Source organism: Dendrobium catenatum, unplaced genomic scaffold (assembly GCF_001605985.2).
Source record: "Dendrobium catenatum unplaced genomic scaffold, ASM160598v2 fragScaff_scaffold_1504, whole genome shotgun sequence".
Classification (NCBI taxonomy): Eukaryota; Viridiplantae; Streptophyta; class Magnoliopsida; order Asparagales; family Orchidaceae; genus Dendrobium; species Dendrobium catenatum.
The window spans coordinates 253,741-276,859 of record NW_021319966.1 but is presented as its reverse complement, the minus strand read 5'-3'; the positions used below and the strand labels follow the sequence as shown (position 1 = coordinate 276,859).

Below are 23,119 nucleotides of genomic sequence, written 5' to 3'. Positions count from 1 at the left end.
TATCCTCCTTTTATCACAAGTTTTGAACCCATAATAATCTTACACCCATAAACTTTGAGTGCATAGCCTATGTCCACATCCACAGTCACAATAGAGGAAAATTAGATCCAAGAGTACTCAAATGTATCTTTGTTGGATATTTAGCCACCCAAAAAGGTTACAAGTGTTATCATCTACCCACAAAAAAATTCATTGTCTCGGTTGATGTTACCTTCGATGAACAAAATTCCTATTTTAACAAACCTCATCTTCAGGGGGAGGCTAAAATTGAGGAAGATTAGGAAAGTGAGCTTGTCCCTCTTAATCTTCCTCCACCACCTCAAATCAATCCTCTTGAAACTAATAACAGAGAAGTTGAAGACAAAGCTGTCAGTAGTTTTGGGAATGTATATTCCAGTCGTAAAAGTCCAAACTATGCTCCAAAGCAGATCCAAGAATCTGAACCATCTCCTAAAATCAAGGTAAATACAAATTTGTCACCTCCATTGTACCCCATAACCAACTCTATGTCCTTCCATAATTTTTCATCCTCGCACAAAAATTTTCTGGTTACACTAGAAAATATTCATATTCCTGATAATGTTTCTGAGGCCTTATATGATGAAAAATTGAAAAAATGCCATGAAAGATGAAATGCATGCTCTAGAAAAGACAACACGTGGGAAATCATCAACCTTCAAAAAGAAAAAAAACTAGTCGGCTGCAAATGGGTGTTCTTTATAAAGTACAAAGTTGATGGTACACGAGAAAGGTACAAAGCAAAACTAGTGGCGAAAGGGCATACCCAAACATATGGCATTTACCATGTAAAAAATGCATTCCTACATGGGTACTTGGAGGAAGAGATATTTATGGAGATACCACCAGAATTTAAGCAAAAAATCTAAGGGTGACAAGGAGTGTAGTTTGAAAGAAGCCCTATATGGGCTAAAACAACGACTAAGGGCCTGGTTTGGAAGATTCTCAAAATTTAAGCTTCTAAATGAGTAACGACAGAGTCAAGGGGACCATACATTATTATTTAAACGCTCAGACTCAGAGGGAGTCACAATATTATTAGTGTATGTGGATGATATTATCTTGACAGGATATAACGAAGAGGAGAAAGTTAGTTTAAGAAAAAAAATTTACCAAGGAATTTGACATCAAAGAACTTCATTCCCAAAATTGAAGTAGCCCACTCCAACAAAGGAATCTTCATTTCACAACAAATTTACATTAATCATCTTCTGAAGGAAACAGGTAAATTAGCTCGTCAAACAGCATCAACACTAGTAGAACCAAATCTTAAATTGAGGGAAGCTAAAGAAGATCTAGATGTATATAAACTTATAAAGGGGTTTACCAGAGACTTGTAGGGAAATTGATCTACCTTTTCCATACCATACCATATATAGCATTTGTTATAAGCATGGTCAGTTAGTTTATGCAGAATCCAAAGCAGACGTATATGCAAGCGGTAGACTGGATACTGCACTAACTTAAAGGAAACTCAGGGAAAGGGATTCTCTTTAGAAGAGATCGCGGAATAACCCTAGAAGCATACACTGATCCTGGTTATGCAGGATCACCAGTAGATAGAAGATCTACATCTGAATACTGCACATTTCATGGAGGGAATCTAGTTACAAGGAGAAGCAAGAAACATAATGTGGAGGCAAGGTCCAACGCAGAAGTAGGATATAGAGTTATGGCCTTGGGAATATGTGAGTTACTATGGATCAAGATGATTCTAGAAAACCTAAGGATCAAGTGGGACAATCCCATGAAGCTACACTGTGACAACAAATCAACAATGAGCATAAATCCAGTCCAGCATTACAGGACCAAGCACATAGAAGTGGATCGTCATTCTATTAAAGAGAAATTAGACAATGGTCTAATATGTATTAATCATGTACCATCGAAAGATCAACTCGCAGATATCCTCACCAAAGGACTGGACAGCTCTGCCTTTCTCAGAATGATTGTCAAGCTGTGAATGACAGATCTATACTCCCCAGCTTGAAGGAGAGTGTTAAATCTCATCCTCTCATTCTAATGTTAATCCCACGGCTACAAGGAGAGACCCGTGGGAAGCCCGCCTTAATCACATTGAACGCCTTCCATAGATGTGCAGTTGACTTAAGAAGAGTTATATTTCATTATTCTGTAGTTATTTGTTTCCTTATTAAACATCTTGTATAGATCTATAAATAGGGATCATAGTGTATAATAAAATTCAAGTTTTTCCCTATCAACTCCTGATTTTCACACATCTAATAATCTTAATGGCGCTTTTGTGATGATTATTATATCATAATTCAAATCAATAAACCTTGGCTTCATTCTTTAATTTGCAAACTAATTTTGTTTGTACTTTTTGGTGTGAAGAAGAATAAAATCATAAGAAAAATAAAAAACTATGGAAAGAAGAATAAGAGCATTTAAGATATGTCTACCAAAAAACTTTGTAATTTTATTCAATTTTAAGATTTGAAGGAAATCTAAAAATTTTGAATGTTATTATAGAATAGATGTTATTTAGATTAAAAAAAGGTTGAACTAGAAAACATCAAAGCCCTTGTGGTAGGAGTTTTGCATCTCTAAAGGACTCCAACAAAAGCTGATAACAAATATAGGTTGACATTAGGGGTGTCAATTTCAGGTCACGGGCGGGTTCGGGTCCAACCCAGAAATGACCCGGCTCAATTCGGGTCAACCCGAACCCGACCCGTTTTTACAATCAGGACGATTTTTCGGACCCGTACCCGACCCGCTATGGGTTCGGGTCAACCCGACCCGACCCGAGGACATGGCAACCCCGTGCGCAGATTCGCAGCAGCGGCATCCGGCGGCCACGGCGATCCGTCAGCTGGCGCTCGGCAGCAGCAAAACGTGACAGGCATCGGCGGTCAAGCGGCATCAGTGTCCGGCAACATCACGCGAGTCGCGACAAAGGGGCCAGCTGCTGGCCATTCACGAGAGTGGGAGAAGCTACGCGACGCGGGATGCGACGCGTCACGCGAGCGGGCAGCGGGTCAGCCGGGCAGCACAGCAGGGGGCAGCTTGGTCACGCGGCGGGCAGCTTGGTCAGCGGGTCAATCCGGGTTATTTTCGGGTTTCCGGGTCAACCCAAACCCGACCCGGATTTTGAAACATGTCGAAAACTCTAACCCAAACCTGACCCAATTCAGGTTCGGGTTGACCCGAAACCGAAATTTTCGTGTCGAGTTCAGGTCGGGTTATCGGGTCGTGTCAAATATTGACACCCCTAGTTGACATCAAGAGGACATTGATGAGGAAAAGTTGAATTAGAGCAGACATTGACAACAACTTTAGAGATTGATTTAATAAGGCAAAATTGTAGCATAACAAGTGATGAAGGTCTGAAAGTAAAATCTAACTTTGGTGATAACCAACAAATAGATGGCATAGGGATCATCGAAGGAAAACGAAGTAAAGAAACTCCCATAATGCTACGAGTAGATGTTGCACTAAAATAGCTCGAGCCCAGTTATCACCAAAGTTAGATTTTACTTGAATAAGCATATCATGTACACATCCAGTAAAATTTACCGACGACTCGACATTATATAATACTAAACACATCTAGTACGCATACTAAACCCTAAACGAGAGCTGCTCTCTTCGCTTGGAGGTTTCTCCTACTGCGAGTTGGGTTGTTGTCTTCTCCGTCCGACCGGCGGCCGCTTCTGTCCGAGGCTGCTGTCTCCTCCGACCTGCATCAGGTCATAGAAAAGATTAGTAAGAACTCGTTCACTTCCTATTTTTGCTCAATCAAAATGGTCAGAAATAAGGATAAAGCTGCATTAGGTCATACAAAAGATCCAGCATGGAAACATAGCACTCAGGTGGATGTAGGAGACAGTGATAAAACCTATGTCTATCTGAAATGCAATTACTATGATAAAGTTGTGAAAGGTGGTGTGGCTAGGATGAAGTAACACCTTTCAGGTTCTCACAAGAATGTTGCTCCATGCTCCAAAGTTCATGATGCTGTAAGGGATGAGATAAAATCATATATGAATAAGTCTATCACATCAAAACATCTTGCACAGAAGCAATTTGAGGATAGAGTTGATATTAGATCTTACTACGAGAGTGAGCGCAGCGTTAGGGATTCATCTTCTTCTATGAAGCCCATTTCATCTAGGAGTGTTAGAGGGCCTATGGATCATTATATGGTTGACACATCAGAGGATAGGCCTTCTATTACACAGAAGATGGCCCCATAAAATGCAAGGGAGGCGCGGAGAAGAGTGTAAGGATATAGGCAGGTTCTTCTACAAAAATATAATTCCATTTAATGTTGCAACATCATCTGCATATTACAACATGATTAGTTCAGTTGGAGCATTTGGGAGAGGGTTCAAACCTCCAACCATGTATGATTTAAGAACATGGATTTTGAAGGAGTTGGAAAGCACCGATAAAAGCATCGAAGAAATTAAGAAGACTTATGCCCAAACATGAGTAACAATTATGTCAGATGGGTGGTCTGATATCAAACATAGAAGTCTGATCAACATCCTCATTAATAATCCATATGATATTGTGTTTTTAAGGTCAATTGAAGCATCTAACCAGGTCAAAGATGCTGAGTTCATATTTGGATTATTAGATAGCATTATTGATGAGGTTGGAGAACATTTGGTTGTACAAATTGTGACAGATAATGCAAGTTCTTATAAGGCTGCAAGTAATAAACTTATGGAGAAGAGGAAACATTTGTACTTGACTCCATGTGCTACACATTGAATAGATCTGATTCTTGAGAAGCTTGGGGAGCTACCTCAACATAAAAATGCACTCACTAAAGCCAAAAAAATAATCAAGTTTATTTACAACCACTCTTGGGTGCTAGCTCTTATGAGAAAATTTTCGAAGAAAGAAATTCTAAGGCCAGCCGCAACAAGATTTGCCACCGCTTACTTGACCTTAGAGAACATGTTGGATGCTAGGCAACCTTTAGAGGCTATGTTCACATCTACACAGTGGTTGAGTTGTGCTTGGGCGAAGAAGGCTGAAGGAAAAGAGATTAGAAAGATTATTTTAAATGACAGATTTTGGCAAAGTGTCTTATATGTCATTACAACTACTAGACCTTTAATTCATGTTTTAAGGATGGCGGATGCTGAGAAGAAGCTTACAATAGGTTTCATCTACAATGTCATGGATGAAGCCAAAGAGATGATTGCCTCCAACTTAGGAGGCAGTGAGGGAAGCTTTAGGGAAATTTGAAAAATTATTGATGATAGGTGGGAACTACAGCTTCACTGACACTTGCATGCCGCTGGCTACTACCTAAACCCTCAGTATCAATATGCAGAGAACAAGTCTACAAACCCTAAAATAAAGTTGGGATTATATCATTGCATGGATCGTCTAATAAGTGATGCAATCGAAAGATCAAATGCTGACTTGAAATTAATACCTTTTAGGAACAAAGAAGATTTTTTTGGATTACAACAAGCAAAAGATACAATTGTCAAACGATCTCCAGTTGAGTGGTGGATTCAATTTGGTGATGGGACTCCAGAATTATAGCATTTTGCTGTGAAAGTTTTGGGCTTGACATGATCTTCATCTGGCTGTGACAGAAATTGGAGTACCTACAACCAAGTACATACAAAGAGGAGAAATCGCTTGTCGACATTGAGGATGAACTCACCGGTGTACATTATGTACAATAGGAGACTCAGAGATAGAAATTTGAAGAAAAAAGGATTAATGGATGATAAAGATCCTTTGCTTAGAGATGATGTGGCATCTGATGATGAGTGGTTTGTAGATGATGAAGTTGAAGTGATGTCGTCCGAATTACAAGATGAAGATTTAAATGTTGATTTCTTTGATGGTCTTAAAGCATCCATATCCCCCACAACTCAAGAACAAATCAAAAAATGTATATAAATAATATAATTTTCTTTTCTTAGACTTTTATTAATGTATTACACTATTATTCATTATGATATTGTTTAAAAATATTTAGGGAAGAGGAAGATAACTAATAATGAGGAAAAAGAAGCCGATTGGGAGATATTGGACTCTATAGGAGAGGGAAGAGGAGAGAGCAGTTCATCATAATGATGATTCAAATGAAGACCCCCTTAGTGATGACTGATGAGTGATGACAGTGCTTTTTTTTTCTAAGATGTGGTAAGTAGCATTTTTATGATTTATATATTATTTACTCATTAGTATACAAAATTTATTATTTTATGTTTACGCAATTTTTTTATTTTTCGGCTTACGCCTCAAATCGTCTTGAGGCTTACGCCTCGCCTCACGAACAAAAAACGCCTCAATACCCGAATACGCAATTTTAAACATTGTGAGTAACAATAACAAAGTTGGAAAGCAGGAATCAACAATGAAGGATAATCAGCAGCAATGAAGGCCGAGAGTAGAAATTGACAATGAGACCAATATTGTTCACGCAAGTGCAACTGGTGGCGAAGGCCCGGATATATGAAGAAGACAAAATATTTAATGCTCTAATACCATGTGGGGAATATGACAATATTTCCCATTCTTTCAAAGCATTTGATATAAAGAAATATACAGATTGTTCAAAGAAGAAGAAAGAAAAAAAAAAGGAAAAATATATATATACAGCTATAAAACAATACTATTTCTAAATATAATGAGAATTTAATATGGGTGATCATGATTTCTTTCCTTGGCATGGGTCTATGGGATATGGATCCACATACTCCTTGACATAGGTTCCAAAAATTGGATTAGGTCTTGTCCAAGCAAATCAAGTTAAATGCAATGCCATATCAACTGTTAAAATAAACTGGCTATGGTCATTTTGTTGAATCAACGTGCATTTAAATTTCAACAGACCTTGAAAACAGGAAACCATGCCAGCTCAATCTGAAAAGACACTAATTATGCCAGAAAGAACAACAAACAGTTTAGATCATTAAATTCCTACAGTCCTGTGAACTATCAGAATCCATCATAAGCAAGCCCAACTCAACATCAACCATCCAATAATAATAATAACAAAGAATCAATCTATCATTCCAATATATAAACCTTAATCTATCCCTCAAATTCTCATCACAGCGTAGCATTGTACTCTACAAAAAAGAACAAGTTTTATTACTGACTTAGTGGGAAAAATTAATATTTATAACACTATATAATTTGACTTGCTGTCAAACTAAAGACTGAAGTGATAAAGCAAAACAGAGAGAACCAAAAGATTGAAAAAAAAAACAAATCTCAAAACACAAATCATGACGTTACAAGAAATCATATTCAAACCACACACATGAATAGCTTAGCTGCCATCTGAAGGTGAAATTTTGAAACTTTGTCTTTCACTGCTGAAGAATCATGCTCATTTCCAGGAGAAAACTCAATGTTCCCAAGATGAAGAATCCCAGCTATTGTACGAAAAACAGCTTCCTTTAACATAAAGCAAACCAATTTGTGAATTCAAATTAATCTAGAGGGAGAAAAAAATTACAATAAAGAGCTATGACATGAAGAAAATATAAACAAATATCGAATTGATTCACCTGATCATCAAGACTTATGCCAACTATATCCATCGCTCTTCTTGTCTTTAAATACTCGTGTGCATTGCTAATCCCATCTAACTCATACGTTTTACTTTGATTCAAGTAGTGAAAGCTGCTTGGATGACCAACTTTGAACTTCTCTGCATCCTATAGAAAGAAAAAATAATGAAATATACATATATGCATGAGAGATTTAATAGAGAGAAAGATTACTATTCTTTAAGTGGGAAAATTCATTCTTCAAACAATTAGTTTACCATGTGACTAACTCAAATGCAAAGAATAAGGTCATTGATAGATCTACAGCATAAAAAACATTGATGATCTAATTTGATCACAACAAAGATAATTTGACTGTTAATCAAACGTGATAAATAATAGACCAACTTGTAACGTCCCCTCATTAAAAATAATTTTAAAATTTTTTAAAACAAATCCATTGAAATTATTCTTGATGTCATGTTATACAAGTCAAACATTTTCAAATATAATTAATCGTTTATCTTGTTATCAAGATCGTTCATTATAATGTTTACTTTTGCATGCTTGAAGCATGATCAAATCATCATGAAATTTTTGCATCATAGTAACTTTTTGACTTAAGATTATGATCAATAATCTTAATTTGCTAAGTGGAGATTGTATAATTGAGAAATATGATAATAAAATTATTTGAAAAATATCTCTATTCATATAAAAAGACTGCAAACTATCCATATACACACATACTCATATAGACTTTACTTATATATATACTTCAATTCCCCTGATGTTAGCTATATATAAATCGCTTATAAGCAGCCACTAGTTCTCAAATTTGAAGCATGTATCCTGAAAACTTGAGATTGTACCCTTTTGTTGCAAGGGATGATAAAAATAACGCAGATTACATTAAATTGTAAGTTGTATTGTAGGAAAAAAAGATGGGGCAAATAAATTTAAGTTACAAAGATAACATAATTAAAATTAATACCATATATAATATATATAATTTAAGAGAGAATATAGCAAGTTATATTCAAATATATATGGCATGCAAAATGTGATAGTCATTTCAAAATTTAAATTACATCTTATGCAATATTCAAATTTAAAAGTAAGGATTTCATAGTAGTATATTGATCAAATATCTTGAAATTCAAATTCAAAACTTCAGAATTAAAAGCATATCATGTGTTATACTCAAATATGTAAGTAATAATATGTTTGATATAATAGATAGCATTAGATATATTTGGATTCAAAATTTAAATTGTGTCATGCGACAGCCTTATAGTGTGGACTCATGGTTCCATGTACAGTAGTTTAATGTGTGTAATTATATATATATATATATAGAGAGAGAGAGAGAGAGAGAGAGACTAGTGGAAGAAAAGGAGAAAACAACAAGAAGAAGAGAAGCACATAGCGTTAGAGCATTAGTGCTAAAACTAATAAAAGCAAGAAAATGATTTACCTGTGAAAAAATGAAATATTATCCAATGTAAAAAACAAGGTGAAAAATAAATGACGCGAAGGGACAGAAATTATTCTCTAATGTTAAAAATTATATCATCCAACATTACTAAGGGAACCTACTTATACAATATAATAGAAACATCCAAATAAACGCACTGAAAGTCAAGAGAACATGTTTTTTTAAAAGGTTATTTGTAAAATATCAGAAGAATATAATCATGCAAAGCTAAAAAATTATGCCAAATACATTTTATTAAAATTTCAGATAGTAAAAACAAAGCTAAGTTGCAATTGAAATGTATACAACAAACTTGTAGAAACTAATAAAACTTCAAAAATCAACTACCAGCACAGTGGAAGATTAAAATCAAATATCATTCCAGAGAGCTCCAAGGGTTGAATGAAAACAAAAAACGAAAAGAAAGTATGAAGGACTCATGAAATTTCATAAATATTAACATCCACCTTTCCTGACGCACAGAGCTGGTAAAAACAGTGGTAGTTCCTTTCATGATCGCTAATTTGAACAACACGAGATCTCTCCAATAGGTAAGTTCTAATTGCTGCACCAGATATCCTACCATTTGCGTCAAACTGGATTTCTACAAATTTTCCAAAACGACTTCGGACAAGAGAAACAAGTATTAGAATTTACACTCATCCGCAATTCTGTGAAACAATAAATGCACACAAAGAAATTGTTCACTCCATCAGTACAAGAGAATCAGCAGAAGATTATCATCAAGCATCAAGATGTAAATTGCAAATAACCAAGCAAACTGAATTTAGATGAGTAGATCTATCTCAAGCACATTGAAGGTACAATTTTACTGGAATGATTGGGATCATCATAAATAAGACAAAAAGACTGTCATGTATTAATTGTTTGTACTAAAAACAAGGTACTTTACACATGAAACGATCTAGAAAAAGTAACCACACTTAATTTGCTTACATAACTAATGTAGGCAGGGGGGAGGAACGGAAGAGGCCAAAACAAGGGGGAAGGAACCGGGCAGGCAGAGGAATCGAAGGGGCAAAATAGAGGGGGAGAACCGGGCAGGCAGAGGAACCGAAGAGGCCAAAACCATAAGATTGAAGGTTCCTCTGCCTGCCCGGTTCTCCCCCTTTGTTTTGCCCCTTCAATTCATTATCTTTATTGATTTTAAACCATAAGATTGAAGGTTTGAAAATTGTCCAACCTCAAACTTTTCTTTCATAAGGAGAACTCAAGTTACCCTTATATAATCATCACCGACAAAGCATCAAGTGCCCGAAACATCTTTTATCGTTGAGGGAGCCCACACATCACTATGGATCAAAGAAAATGCAATTGAAGTTTTGTTTAAAATTTGATGATATACAGTTTGAGTGTGGTTTACAATCTGATAAATATTTTAATAATTTGAGAAATAATTTTGCAAGATACACAAAGCTATGACAACCAAGACGATAGTGTAACAATATAATTTCACTATCTTTATTGATATTGAGATTGCAAGCATAATTGAAAGATTCTAAGAGACTTTGAGATTGGATGCAACTTGCTCCAGAAATTTGGTTAGATGATTAGTCACATGAGAGGAGAAAAATCTCATAGCACAATTCAATACTGTCAATAATCTTCCCCAAGTTCAAGTCCAGAGAAAACACAAAAAATTGGATAAAATTTAATAACACATTTAAGGTCACAGGACAATTTGCTAATAGACAAAATATTAAAATCCAAGTTTGGAAGATTGGGGGCAGAGTTAAGATACAATTCTTTAGTAAGATGGATGGAAAATGTTCCAAGAATTTAAAAATTTGAAGCATCAACAATAGAGACAGACGAGTGACCACTACCTAGCTTCTAATTTTATAAAAGGGCGGCATCTCCTATCATATGATCAGAAGCACCAATGTTAGCTATCCATGATCTCATGTCTCCTTTGTTACTAGTGAAAACAGTATGTGAATCTATTTGAATAACCAAACATGTCCCAGTAATGTTACCACTGTCAATTTGACTAGACAATTTATGCATTAAATCCATCTGCTCTTTGTTAAGCGTGCTAGGCTCATGAACAAGAGCACTCTCAAAGTTGGAAGCCATGTGTGCTTTGTTGTTTCTATCAAATTGCGGCTTTCATTTCAAATCATGGAGCTTCCAACAAATCTCCTTGTAATGACATGGATTCTTACAATAATCACACCAAGGCATTTCCCATTTCTGACAATCTCAACCAATATTGTTAGATACTTAGATGATCGGACAACAAGGGAAAATGCATCCAATTTTGATGCGGGTTGTTCCTTAGATCCCATCCTCACTTTCTTTGCACTTTCTTCATGCCTAATCTCTAAGAAAGCCTCCCTAAAATTTGGTAGAGTTTTAGTGATCATGATCAGACCTCAAACATCATCCAACTCTCTATTAAGTCCTAAGACAAACTTGAACAGCCTTTTTTGTTCCATAATATGTTTGGACATTACTACACCTTCTAGACATGTCCATGAGTGAGTTTTGAATAAATCAAGTTGTTGCCAATATCGTGTGAGTGTATTGTACTACTGAGTAACAGATTGCTCTCCTTGGCGGAAGTCATGAGTATTGATTCAACATGAAACAACTCTTAAGTATTTTTAGAGCTGGAGTAAGTCTCTTTAGCTACATCCCATATTTATTTTGCAGTCCCAAACAACAAGAAATTTTCACCAATGTCATTATTTATGGAATTGATAAGCCACAACACAATCATACTATTTTCAATCTTCCACTTTCTGAAACCTGGATCTATAGTTTCTGGCATGATTGCTGCTACCGTGAGATACTAATCATTTCCCTTACCACAAATGAAGAACAACACTGATTGTGACCATTGCAAATAAATATAGCCATTTAATTTGTCTTGTAATGAAAAATATGAGAAGAATCACTACCACCAAGGTTTAAAATTTATGAACTTCTTCCTGATTCTGTTGTCATGATGTCGGATGTTTGTGATGAGGCTACTCTATATTGCGGAGAAGAAGATGAGGGCGAAAAAAGCATAAGGTCGTTGGAAATATGAATAAGAAAGAAGGCTTGGATAGAAGCTCCTAGAAAGGCGGCCTGAAGGAATTAAGGTTAAGAGAACAGGCTCTGATACCATGAAGAATTTTTTATTTGATTATTCTTCTTGTTCAAAAGTGTACTATATATATATATATATATATATGCTAAAAGAATGCCTAATAAAAGAAATAATTAACAAGCTTAATTCTCTCTTGAATTTTAGGAAATAGAATCATAAGAGAATAATTTTTTTCTAAAATTAGGAAAAAGAATCATAGGAGAATGTCATAATTGATCTCTCCTTCTATTCCTAAAATTATTTTCCTAAAATAAAAATAGAATCATAGGAGAAGATCACAATTGATCTCTCATTTTATTCTTGAAAAATACTTTCCTAAAATAAATTTTATAGCTTTGACTTTCAAATATTCAACAATATGCTTCTTACTTCTCCATATAATAAATGACTCCAGAAAAAGGCGCAAAACCAATCATTGACCTTCAATCCTTGATTAGCCAAACACAGTAGGCATCTATATAGGCTGCTAAATTCTTTTTATTTTTTCTTAACAAAATTCATTTTCTAGGTGTGGCCTTCAAATAATAAAGGGACTTAATAAATAGCTTGTAGATGTTTCTTTTTTAGATCATCCATAAATTGACTTACTATATCAACAGCATATACAACATTCTACTTTGTACGGCATAAGTAAATATATCTCCCAAACAAAATATTTGGTGCCATCCTCAATCTAAAGCATTGTCATTATGCTCTTCATTCAACCGTAAATTGGGTTCAATAAGCAATCCAACGAACGTTATGCCAAAGGGATACAACAAAGATTTATGTTCAAAAATAAATATGCTTTTTTTTTTGGAATATGCTGCTTCAATCTCCAACAAATACTTGAGTCACTAAAATTTATTAATCAATATTTTTTTTTGGAAAGACGTGTTTGAGATGTTTTATTTAAGTTATATCACTTCTTTTATGACAATTCCATTCATATATCCTAATAGGGCAATAAATTCTTCCTTGACTTTAATTGTAGCCCATTATCGACATTTTTATTTGAATCTCTCAAACCATACTATAAGAGACTGATTTCTTTAACCTGCATATTTTAGAGCCAATAAGCTATCAAATTAAGGAGGAGGTTCCATAAATACCTCTTATGCTAACACTCCAAATAAGAAGGCTTTTTTTATATAAAATTGTAGTATATTCCGATTGAAAATGAAAGAGACAAAAGAAATCATCTAGTATTCATCTTTGCCACTTGCACAAAACTTTTTGATAATCGCCCCCATATGTTTGGACTTTGGATGCATCATTTTGCAACAGGATTTATATTTTAAGGTGTACACCCATTTATAATTTTATATAAAATTGTAGTACATTCAGATTGAAAATGAAAGAGACAAAATAAATCATATAGTATTCATCTTTTCCACTAGCACAAAGCTTTTTGATAATCGCCCCCATATGTTTGGATGCATCATTTTGCTACCAACTTTCTATTTTAAGGTGTACAACCATTTACATCCCACAGGCCTTCTTCATTTAATTAATTCAACAACTATCCAAGTATAATTCACTTTAGTGCCTTCATTTCCTCTCCCATGACTTATTCTCAATTCTGACCCATATGTGCCTCTTGCAGATTTTGAGGAATGTTAATGAAGTTAATGTAACCAATAAAATTTTTGCGTTAAGTGGATAATCTATGAAAGGAAAGAAAGCAAAAGATAAGATTTTGAGTGCAATTATGCTCTTTTTGGTTACATTAATAGGAAAATCCAAGTTAATACCTTTTGCAACCTGAACAGAATTATCAAAAAATAGAAAGGGAAGTGGATTTAATGCCTAGGTTGGACCTTCGATCAGCTCAAGCCATGAAATTAGAGTTTTACATGTTGAGTAGACAAAGATTGATGTAGCGGAAAATCAATCCAATTATATTTTTTCCAATAGGATGTTTTCTGAGGCAATTTTGATAATAATTTATGTGGTAGTTTTAGGAATGAAATTAAGAAAAATTAAAGAAGTGGATTCATGAATAATTTTTGAGATTTTTTCATCAATGGGTTCACAAGTCTTTTTAGAAGATTTATAATTAATAGTAAGCATATTTTCAAGAAATAAGATTCCTTTTCTTCCTTTGCAATATCCTCCCTCTCGAAGAAAAGGATTTATCTTCTTGGAAATAAAAAAATTCTGGGATACTTAAGTGATAATACTTATATCCCTTTTTGATATTTGAGTAACCAATAGACACATTTTAGAACTCTTAGATCAAATTTATCTCAATTGTGAGTACGAAAACAGACAAAGAAGTCAACTAAAATTTTAAAGGGAAATATTCTCGGATTTATTGAGATTCCTGTGGAATTCGGAGAAAATGGAATAAAATGTGAAGAAAGAAGAAATCAATTCATCTTCTAATTTCTTCTTCTATGGTCGAAGCCTCTTCAGCTATTATTTATACAAGGAGAAAATTATATCAAAAAAATACATTGCACCTAATAAAATAAATAAGAATAATAACCACTCACTTAAATATATTATTGAGTTTGTAAAGCTAATAAACCCACTTATACAACATATTTATAATTCCACAAATATGATAATTTCACTGATGGAAATCAAAAACCTTAGATTGTAGCCAGTTTCCATAATTTAGTTGTTTTCATGTGACGCACTAAGTCCAGAAATCCATATGACTATAATCATGAAAATCTCATGAATTTAAATTCTTAAACTTGATAGATACACTATACTAAAATGAACAAAAAAAATCAAATAGCAAATGAGCAAATTATGTAAAGCAAAAAAGTTATACAAATTAAAATAAAAGAAGGCACTTAAATCACCTTGAGTTATCATTTCGAATTGTCCTTGCATTGCCAAATGCTTCCAAAAGTGGATTTGACTGCAACGCCCAAAAAAGTCACAAACACTATTTAAAGAGCCCGGTCACATCATAAAAAATAGTGGCAATGTATCATTGTACATCATATTTTAGAGATGGTAGAATAACATACTTCAAGGACTTGTTGCTCCACCGAACGGTTATCAAAAACTGCCCGACCACCAACATATGTTAAATATTGCATGATCAGTTTTGTTGTCTCCGTCTTCCCAGCACCACTTTCTCCACTAACCAAAATAGACTGGCTTCTACCTTCACACATCATTGCTCTAAAGCAAGGGAAACAGCTAATAATAGCAAGCAGGGTCATAAAAAAAAACAGAGGCTCAAAAACTTCATGCAACCTTACATACCTGTATGACGCATCAGCCACAGCAAAAACATGAGGGCTCAGTTCGCCAAACTGAATACCTTTATATTGTTCCATCATATGTTCATTGTATAAATGAGGAAGCTTCTTGAATGGATTTACAGCTATCAATATGCTTCCTGTATATGTCTATAAGAAATGATAAACGTCAAGTAATCACTGTAAAAGCAAGCAAGCTAGAACATCAATGGAAGAGACCAGAACTACTTTGTTGCTTTTCAGCCTAAGGAAATTCACAAATGCAAAGAAGATAGAGACTCTAGCCCACTGTTCTGCAATAGACATGCCGGAAACAACGCCATGGATATGCTATTGTAACACGGTGCAAGTTTTTAAATGAAATTAGAAGTGGTTTAAAAGAGTCGGAAAACGACCAAAAAAATTTATAAGAAAAGGGGTTTAAAATGAATGATGCAAGCATACACAATGGATGGTAGGGAAGAGAATGGCCAATATTAGAGATTGCCTAAGGCAGGTTTTTCGCATAATACTTGGAAACTGTCCTACATCACTGTGATTCAAACCACAAGGTTAATCAAGGAGTGAATATCTAGCTAAATGTTTTCTATTCTTTATTTGACTCAACGGGCAAAAGACCAGAACATAATGTAAAACTTCTGATTACCTCATCATTCTATTCCAAAAGTAACATTGCCAATTACTTTTCATACAAGCAGCACTTCAAATTTCACATTATTTATAAAAGCTCTGTTATTTAACTGATTCAAACTATTTGTAGGCTTAAGGCTTAACCTTCTAGCCAAACATTTTAAAGCACTTAATAATTCAGGTTACAATTCATGGAATTTGATAAGGTAAAAATACCTTCTAATTATTATACAAAATTATCCCTATTTATAGATCTATACAAGATGTCTTAATAAAGAAATAAACAACTTCTAATTGATACATAATTGCCTCAATATAATCCTTCCTAATTCAGCTACCCAAATATAGAAGAATATTGGTGTGATCCAGGTGAGCCTCCCACGGATTCTCATCTTGACCGTGGGATCAAATGCCAATGGATGACTGAGATTTTGACACCCCCTCAAGCTGGAGACCAGCTTGCAATTACTCGCTCAGAGGTAGAGCTGCATTGGTTATAGATAGGATATCAACCACAAGAGAAAGCCAGCAATAAAGACCGATGATGGAAAATTATCCTCAAAATTCTGACAATTAAGGCCAGTTGTGGGAACTTGTATTCCTCGGAATTCCAGCAATGAAGGCCGGTGATGGGAACATCCTCAAAATTCCGGCAATGAAGGCCGGTGGTGGAAACTAGTATTCCTCGACATTATGGCAATGACGGCCGATGATAGGAACCCATGTTTTTCATAATTCCGGCAATAAAGGCCGGTAGAAGGAGTAATATTTCTCCAAATTCTAGAAATGAAGGCCACAACCACAAAACAGAGGGCACGAGCGGTTTGGACTTACTCGACTCTCGTTCGATGTCCTACGGCAATGAAGGCCGCTGGTGCAAGACAGAGGAAACTAGCTGTTTGGACCGCACGACTCCAACGGCAATGAAGGCCGTATTGTGATATATTAGCAATAAAGGCTGTTTGATCAGCAATAAAGGCTGATTTTATCATGTCAGCAATAAAGGATTCCTGATTAGGTAATATCAGCAATAAAGGCTGAAAACCTAGTCAAAACAAAAAGAATTGGTTTCCTCTGGGTTTAATGAGCCGAGCCTTAAGAGGCTCGGGTACGAGCCCTTTAAGGCTTAAATGACTAAGCCCAGACTTCTTTTCGTTTAGCAAAGCAGCAGCTAGGGCACGGGATGCTACAGGCGAGTCGCTCAATTCTTCGTCCCGTTGGTCTTCTGGCGTCAGCTTGACGGTAGCGTCGGCGTGAGGTCGGTGTCGGCGAGGGCTCCGCCTTGCCTGTTCGAGCGTTGGTATTTCGGCATCGGCGAGGGCTCCGCCTTGCCTAGCTTCGTCTAGTAAGGTTTTGGCTCCTTCCTTCTCATCTTTCGATGACTCCGGCTTCGAGCTTCGTCTGGATTCATTCGGCTTCAGACTTCGGGCTTCTGGGTCCAGCGTCGCTTCTTCGACTCCTTCGTGGCTGTTCGACTACTCTCCGTTGACGACTGTCCCTTTCTGTCGGATCGGAAGTTACGACGTTTGGATCGGGAAGCTTCCGTTGGCAGGGGAGCTTCGTCTGCGGCATCCGTCCTCAGCAACGCTTCGAGCTTCTGTCAGCAGGGCTTCATTGCTTCACGGGTCGCCTATTTGGCTCTCGCTTTTCCGCCTCCCTCTCTTCCGCTCTGCCTGGGACGGACGAGACAAACGGCGTCCAGGAGGAGAAGCCTGACTCCTCCCTTTCTCTCCCTGCTTCGCTTTGCCTGGGACGGAAGAACTGCACATGGGCTCCGCCTATTTGGCTTGTTTGTGGCTGTTCTACTCTCCTCCTCCGAAGATCGTTCTTTTTAGCGGCTATGAAGGCCTCCTCTTCAATTCTTTTGGCTCTGATACTATGTTACAATTCATAGAATTTGAGAAGGTAAAAATACCTTCTAATTATTATACAAAATTATCCCTATTTATAGATCTATACAAGATGTCTTAATAAAGAAATAAATAACTTCTAATTGATACATAATTGCCTCAATACAATCGTTCCTAATTCAGCTACCCAAATATAGAAGAATATTGGCGTGATCCAGGTGAGCCTCCCACGGATTCTCATCTTGACCGTGGGATCAAATGCCAATGGATAACTGAGATTTTGACAATTCAATGTGCATAAACAAACTCCAGCAAAGTTATATCATTTGATGCACTGATTTCTAATTATGTTGAAGTGGGAAAAAATGCTTTTCCCCCCTGCTGTTGTTTAACCCTTTATCCTACAAACTACTTTTAAAAGGATGTTGATTTACAAGCATCTCATTCTCATCCTTCTAGCATGTTAACTGCAACTTCTGCAAGATAAACTCTCATTCAAAATGTTTCCCAAGTCTATAGAGCATGTAAAATTTGGCTATAAGACAACCGCATGGAATTTCTTATCCCTGGCGGATTGTATTGAATTAAGTTAAAAACACTAACAGCATAGCTCAGCTCGGATATGCTTGCAATATCTAAAGGTGCTTTGCTGGTGTATTTACATGTCATTTTTTTACACAATGCACCTCCACATCACAATCTTCAAAAAATTACTATCACAGACTCAAAGTGTTTCTCTAATCTGCTTATGATACATTCCATCGCTTAACCTTTACAATTATGCTGAAATTGTGATATGTAAATCATTGATTCATTTTGAAATTGACAAAAGATTATCAGCCAATAAGCTCAAGTAATAATGGCTTTCTGAACCTAGACCAACAAATGCCCCAGCTTGCACTCTCCGAGCTGCTGACACCTGACCACACGATAATGAGTCCTCTCTACACTCGCACTTGCTCTCACTCAAGCATTCCTTCTGTATAATTAGGCAATGGTCTTCTTAGTAATTCCTTGTGCTTTTCTCTTTCACAATGACACCCAATGGAATCGACATTCTCTCCTACCATTCATGTTAATGGTGTTTTCTTCGAGTATTGGGGCTTCACCTAAACATATTAAATGGCCCTAGGGGATTCGTCGCTCGCAATCCATTCCTTCAATAGTTTTAGATCTTTGAAAGCTCCCACAACTTTGATGATCTTTCCTAAGGATCCAGTATTGAGAGCTGAAGAACATTTGACTCATGTTGTTAGTAATTCACATGTTATTCCTTCTCACATCTTCCATTTCCATAGGTCGCTATTACTTTTGTTTTATGTACTCATCGATCTTTATTGAAATTGTTGGAGGGAAGGCTTCAGGATTTCAATGGACATCGAGCTGCCACACTGCACTAGAAACCAACTCTCATTTTCTTTAAAGCTAATGATTTCATTTTCCTTCTCTATTTCTGGCAAGTTTTTTTAGGAACATCCTAATCTTGAGATTATTCAAAAGTTAATGGCAGACGTGCATTTGATTGGGGCCTTCTCTGTTGGACTTCTTGATCCCCATCATGTTCCTATCATATTATCAAAAGAAGCATATTATTTTAAGCTCCTCTACAGTCAATATTTCTAATACCGTATCAAAAGGAAATGACAGAAAAAGAAATATTCTTTATAATACAGATATATGTAAACATACATAGTAATGACCATTTAGAAATCTAAATAACAATAAGAATGATACATTTCCACCTATAATTATAATAAATTAAAGGCAATTCCATGCAAAAATTCTATCAGTTTCAGTTTCCAAATTTTCCTTGTTATTATGGCGTGAAAGTTGAATGTTAGCCCAAATTTTCTTTTGATGCTATGGTGCGAAGTTTGTCAGCTATTACAGGTTTACCTCCTATAATTTAAAGTATATAAGATGTTCGATTTCTGGTAGTTTTATAGAATGCATGTTTGCATGTCATACCAACAGCCAATCTCCAAGTGTCTGCCAATACACCATTTAATGTTATTGCATTTCTTCCTAAAGAGACCATGCAATCTTCAATAGCCTAGTTTAGCTTCCAAACACTCCTTGTATTACCCCCAATTAGGGCATTTCCTTTCTAGCCTATATTTCAATATTCAACAAGTCTCATAAACCATCTATCGAAATATTAGATTATTCAATAAGATATTAATTACAATATCATACTATAGTGGTAAAATCAGAGTGAGCTTCTGAGACTAGGAATTAGGGGTGTCAATTTAGGGTTACGGGTCGAACTCGAAACTGACCCGGCACTATTCGGGTTCGGGTCAACCCGACCCTGTGGGTTTGGGTCGACCCGACCCGATTTTGCAAACATGTCGATTTTCTGAACCTGGACCAGACCCGCTTCGGGTTCGGGTCAACCCGACCCGACCCGCAAACGCCGCGGACGCGACATGGCCTCGGGACGCCGGCGACGTGGAATTGCCGAAAGCCGACACGAATGCAGCGCGAAACTGCCGGATGCGGACGCCGGACGCGGCGCGGAACTGCCGCGGACGCCGGCGAGGCGGCAACTAACGTAGGACGCGACTGCCTCGAGACGCGGTGCGACTTGGCCTAGGGACGCAACGCGATGTGACGCGTCCAGGCAGACGGGGCAGCCGGGAAGCGGGCAAGGTCATTCTGGGCAAGGGTTTGTGTGCATTCCGTGTCATTTCGGTTTATTCCCGGTTCCGGATCGGTTATTCAAACGGGTCGATTTTCAGGATTTCGGGTTCGGGTCAACCCAAACCCGAAATTTTCGGGTCGAGTTCGGGTCGGGTCCAATATTGACATGTCTACTAGGAATCCTTCTACTTTAGTTTAGCTTAATATTAAAAAATTCACATTCTATTACTTCAAAGTTGAATAAGTGAAAAACATTCTAAAATTGACGGCATAACTAAATCAATATTAGGTGATGATATGGTTTTATCACTCGCCTATAACATTGAAAAAACCAACTAATTGAGGAGGTAGAATAAGTCAATGAGAGGCTTGCCTTAATACAAAATTGAAGTGGTTATCATGGTTACCTTCATCTCTTTATTTCCGCCATATAACTTGAGCTTTATAACTTGATAAAGCTATTTTTTCTCATGGTCAATAACAAAAAAATATAAATAGCCTAGAACAATAATTAATAGGCTCAAGCCATGTTTATGTTTGAATCAATATTATACAAACAAACATATGTTAACACAATAATTTTTTGTTCAAAACTTATACAACTTCAAGCAATGTTGTTCGGTGGTTGTTCAAGCAATGAAATAACTATGCAATGCAATTTAAGGATTCATGCATCAACCATTCTGAAGACCCTATAATAGAAGGAACCTCATGCAAACATGCTAGATGATTACATTAATGGATTAATGGCTTGCAAATGAATAGATGCCTTTTTCATGCCTTGAGGTGATCTTTTACCCATTACTGCATTAGAAAAAGACAAATTACATTTTGACAACTATCTTGGCATTTCTAATTTTTTACCCTCATCTTCACTCAATTAAAAATAGTAATCCACTCAAGCAGGAAAAAAAACTCTACTAAACAAGAAATAACAGGATATTCCAGTTGATGTGGAAAGTGAAAGAGTTGTGTGTCTTTATGGTTATAAGGCAAACTAGAAGACAACTAGAACGACTCCCTATTCAACCCACATAGTTAGGTTTGATGTATTTAATTCTTATTATTCGGCCATTAATATCAAATAAGAATGACTTTTTAGTCTCATATTTTTGCATATGGAATTAAATGAAATGAGTTCCAGCAAGCTAATATAGCATAAATTCAGAATGGATTTTAAAGAGTATCCCTACAAACAACTGCTTGCTATTTCAAAACCCATCAATTTATCAAATTTAGTCAAATACGGGAATAACTATTTAGCGCAGCTTTCTACTGCATCGCATGATTAAAATTTTGTCCTCATGAAGTTTTCAATCGAATAAAAAGAGTAACAAGATCTATACTCCAACTTTGCAATAATGGTACATTTAAAAATTGTTTGCAAGTAGCAGAAACGATAACAGAACAAGTGGTAGCGTCACTTTTAATCGAACTAAAGCCATTCCGGTCGACGCAAAGCTCTACTAGTCACCATGCCGAGCCAATGCGAACAGTTAGAGGGTAATTCAAATTCAAGCATGAAATATATATATATTCAAATAAAAGCTGAAGTTTTCAAACAAGAATTACATATATCTCGTTAAGCCCATATCGCCTAGCCAAATTATAAAGAACCCCAGGCTCGTTGAGATAGGTCAGCTTAGTCATGTCATCCACACCTCCGTGCTCCGCATCCGGATCCCGCGGCAATAATTTCTCCACCGAAACTGACACCTATGAAATCAAATAAAACAAAACTCTCACTCCGCAATGGACGACCAACGAAAAATTTTCAAAACAGTGGAAAATGAGTCAAAAACCACTCTACCTTCTTTCTCTGAGGTGTTTCTACAACGAACGACTTATCTCTGACCTCGACGACCTCGGCCTCTATCCACCCCAATTCCTTCTCCTCCGCCCACACCTTGGCGCCCCTCCCGAAGCTCATCTTGCAGACCACCGCCGGTAAGCTCGCCGTTGTACTCTAAAATCGAAAGCGACACGGCAGAGAAGGAACAAACCCTAGAAAGAAGACGAGCCGTGCTATTTCCCGCCCAAGTAAAGTAATAAATAAACAAAACCCCGCAAATCTCGACTGGGCCAACTGTTCATGCAGACTCGTGTTTGGAACTCTAACGGACTCCCCGATCTCCACAAGGCGACAGCGATTCTCGTTTAAACAACGGCGACAAAGACGATGGCCCACGCGTTTCTCGCATCGTAATCCACGGATTGCGTTTCCAATACGTTTCCGCGGGTATAAAAACTAAAAGAAAAAAGATCAACGTTTTGGACAAAATAACCATGATGCCACTTCTTTTGTATTTTACATTCTGCAGACCGAATTGATATGGCCCTCTCTCGGGCCAGCTGCTAGGCAGCTGCTTCTCAGACCTAGCATCTTGCAGTTACTGGAATGGATCATGAATGATCCTGATACTTTTCAGCATACAAAAAAGCTATATTCTATTATCTCTTGTTGTAGCATTTACTATATCTGGAAAGAGAGAAATTCGAGAAGATTTGCTAATATTTTCAACAGCAGTACCACTACTACTCTTTGCATCAAAAATGTTGTTAACCATAAGATTAGTAAGTGGAATGATAGATTTTACTCCTACATCTAGTTGCTGTTTTTGCTGGGGCGTCCCTTCTATTTTCCTGCATGTATATCTTGATAAATGGTATATGACCAG

At 36.6% G+C, this 23,119-nt stretch overlaps 1 protein-coding gene across 1 annotated transcript in view; it reads right to left on the bottom strand.

Annotated features, from left to right (window-relative positions):
- LOC110095675 (protein OPAQUE1) overlaps positions 1-22,643 on the bottom strand; it is a gene marked incomplete in the record, with an annotated part of 123,054 nt that extends 100,411 nt beyond the window's left edge. The window contains 8 exon segments of the mRNA XM_028700385.1: positions 7,289-7,425; positions 7,539-7,688; positions 9,465-9,621; positions 14,911-14,969; positions 15,082-15,238; positions 15,323-15,468; positions 22,014-22,157; positions 22,252-22,643. Coding sequence (XP_028556218.1) covers positions 7,289-7,425; positions 7,539-7,688; positions 9,465-9,621; positions 14,911-14,969; positions 15,082-15,238; positions 15,323-15,468; positions 22,014-22,157; positions 22,252-22,371 — 1,070 coding nt within the window.
- Between the last annotated feature and the right edge of the window lie 476 nt (positions 22,644-23,119).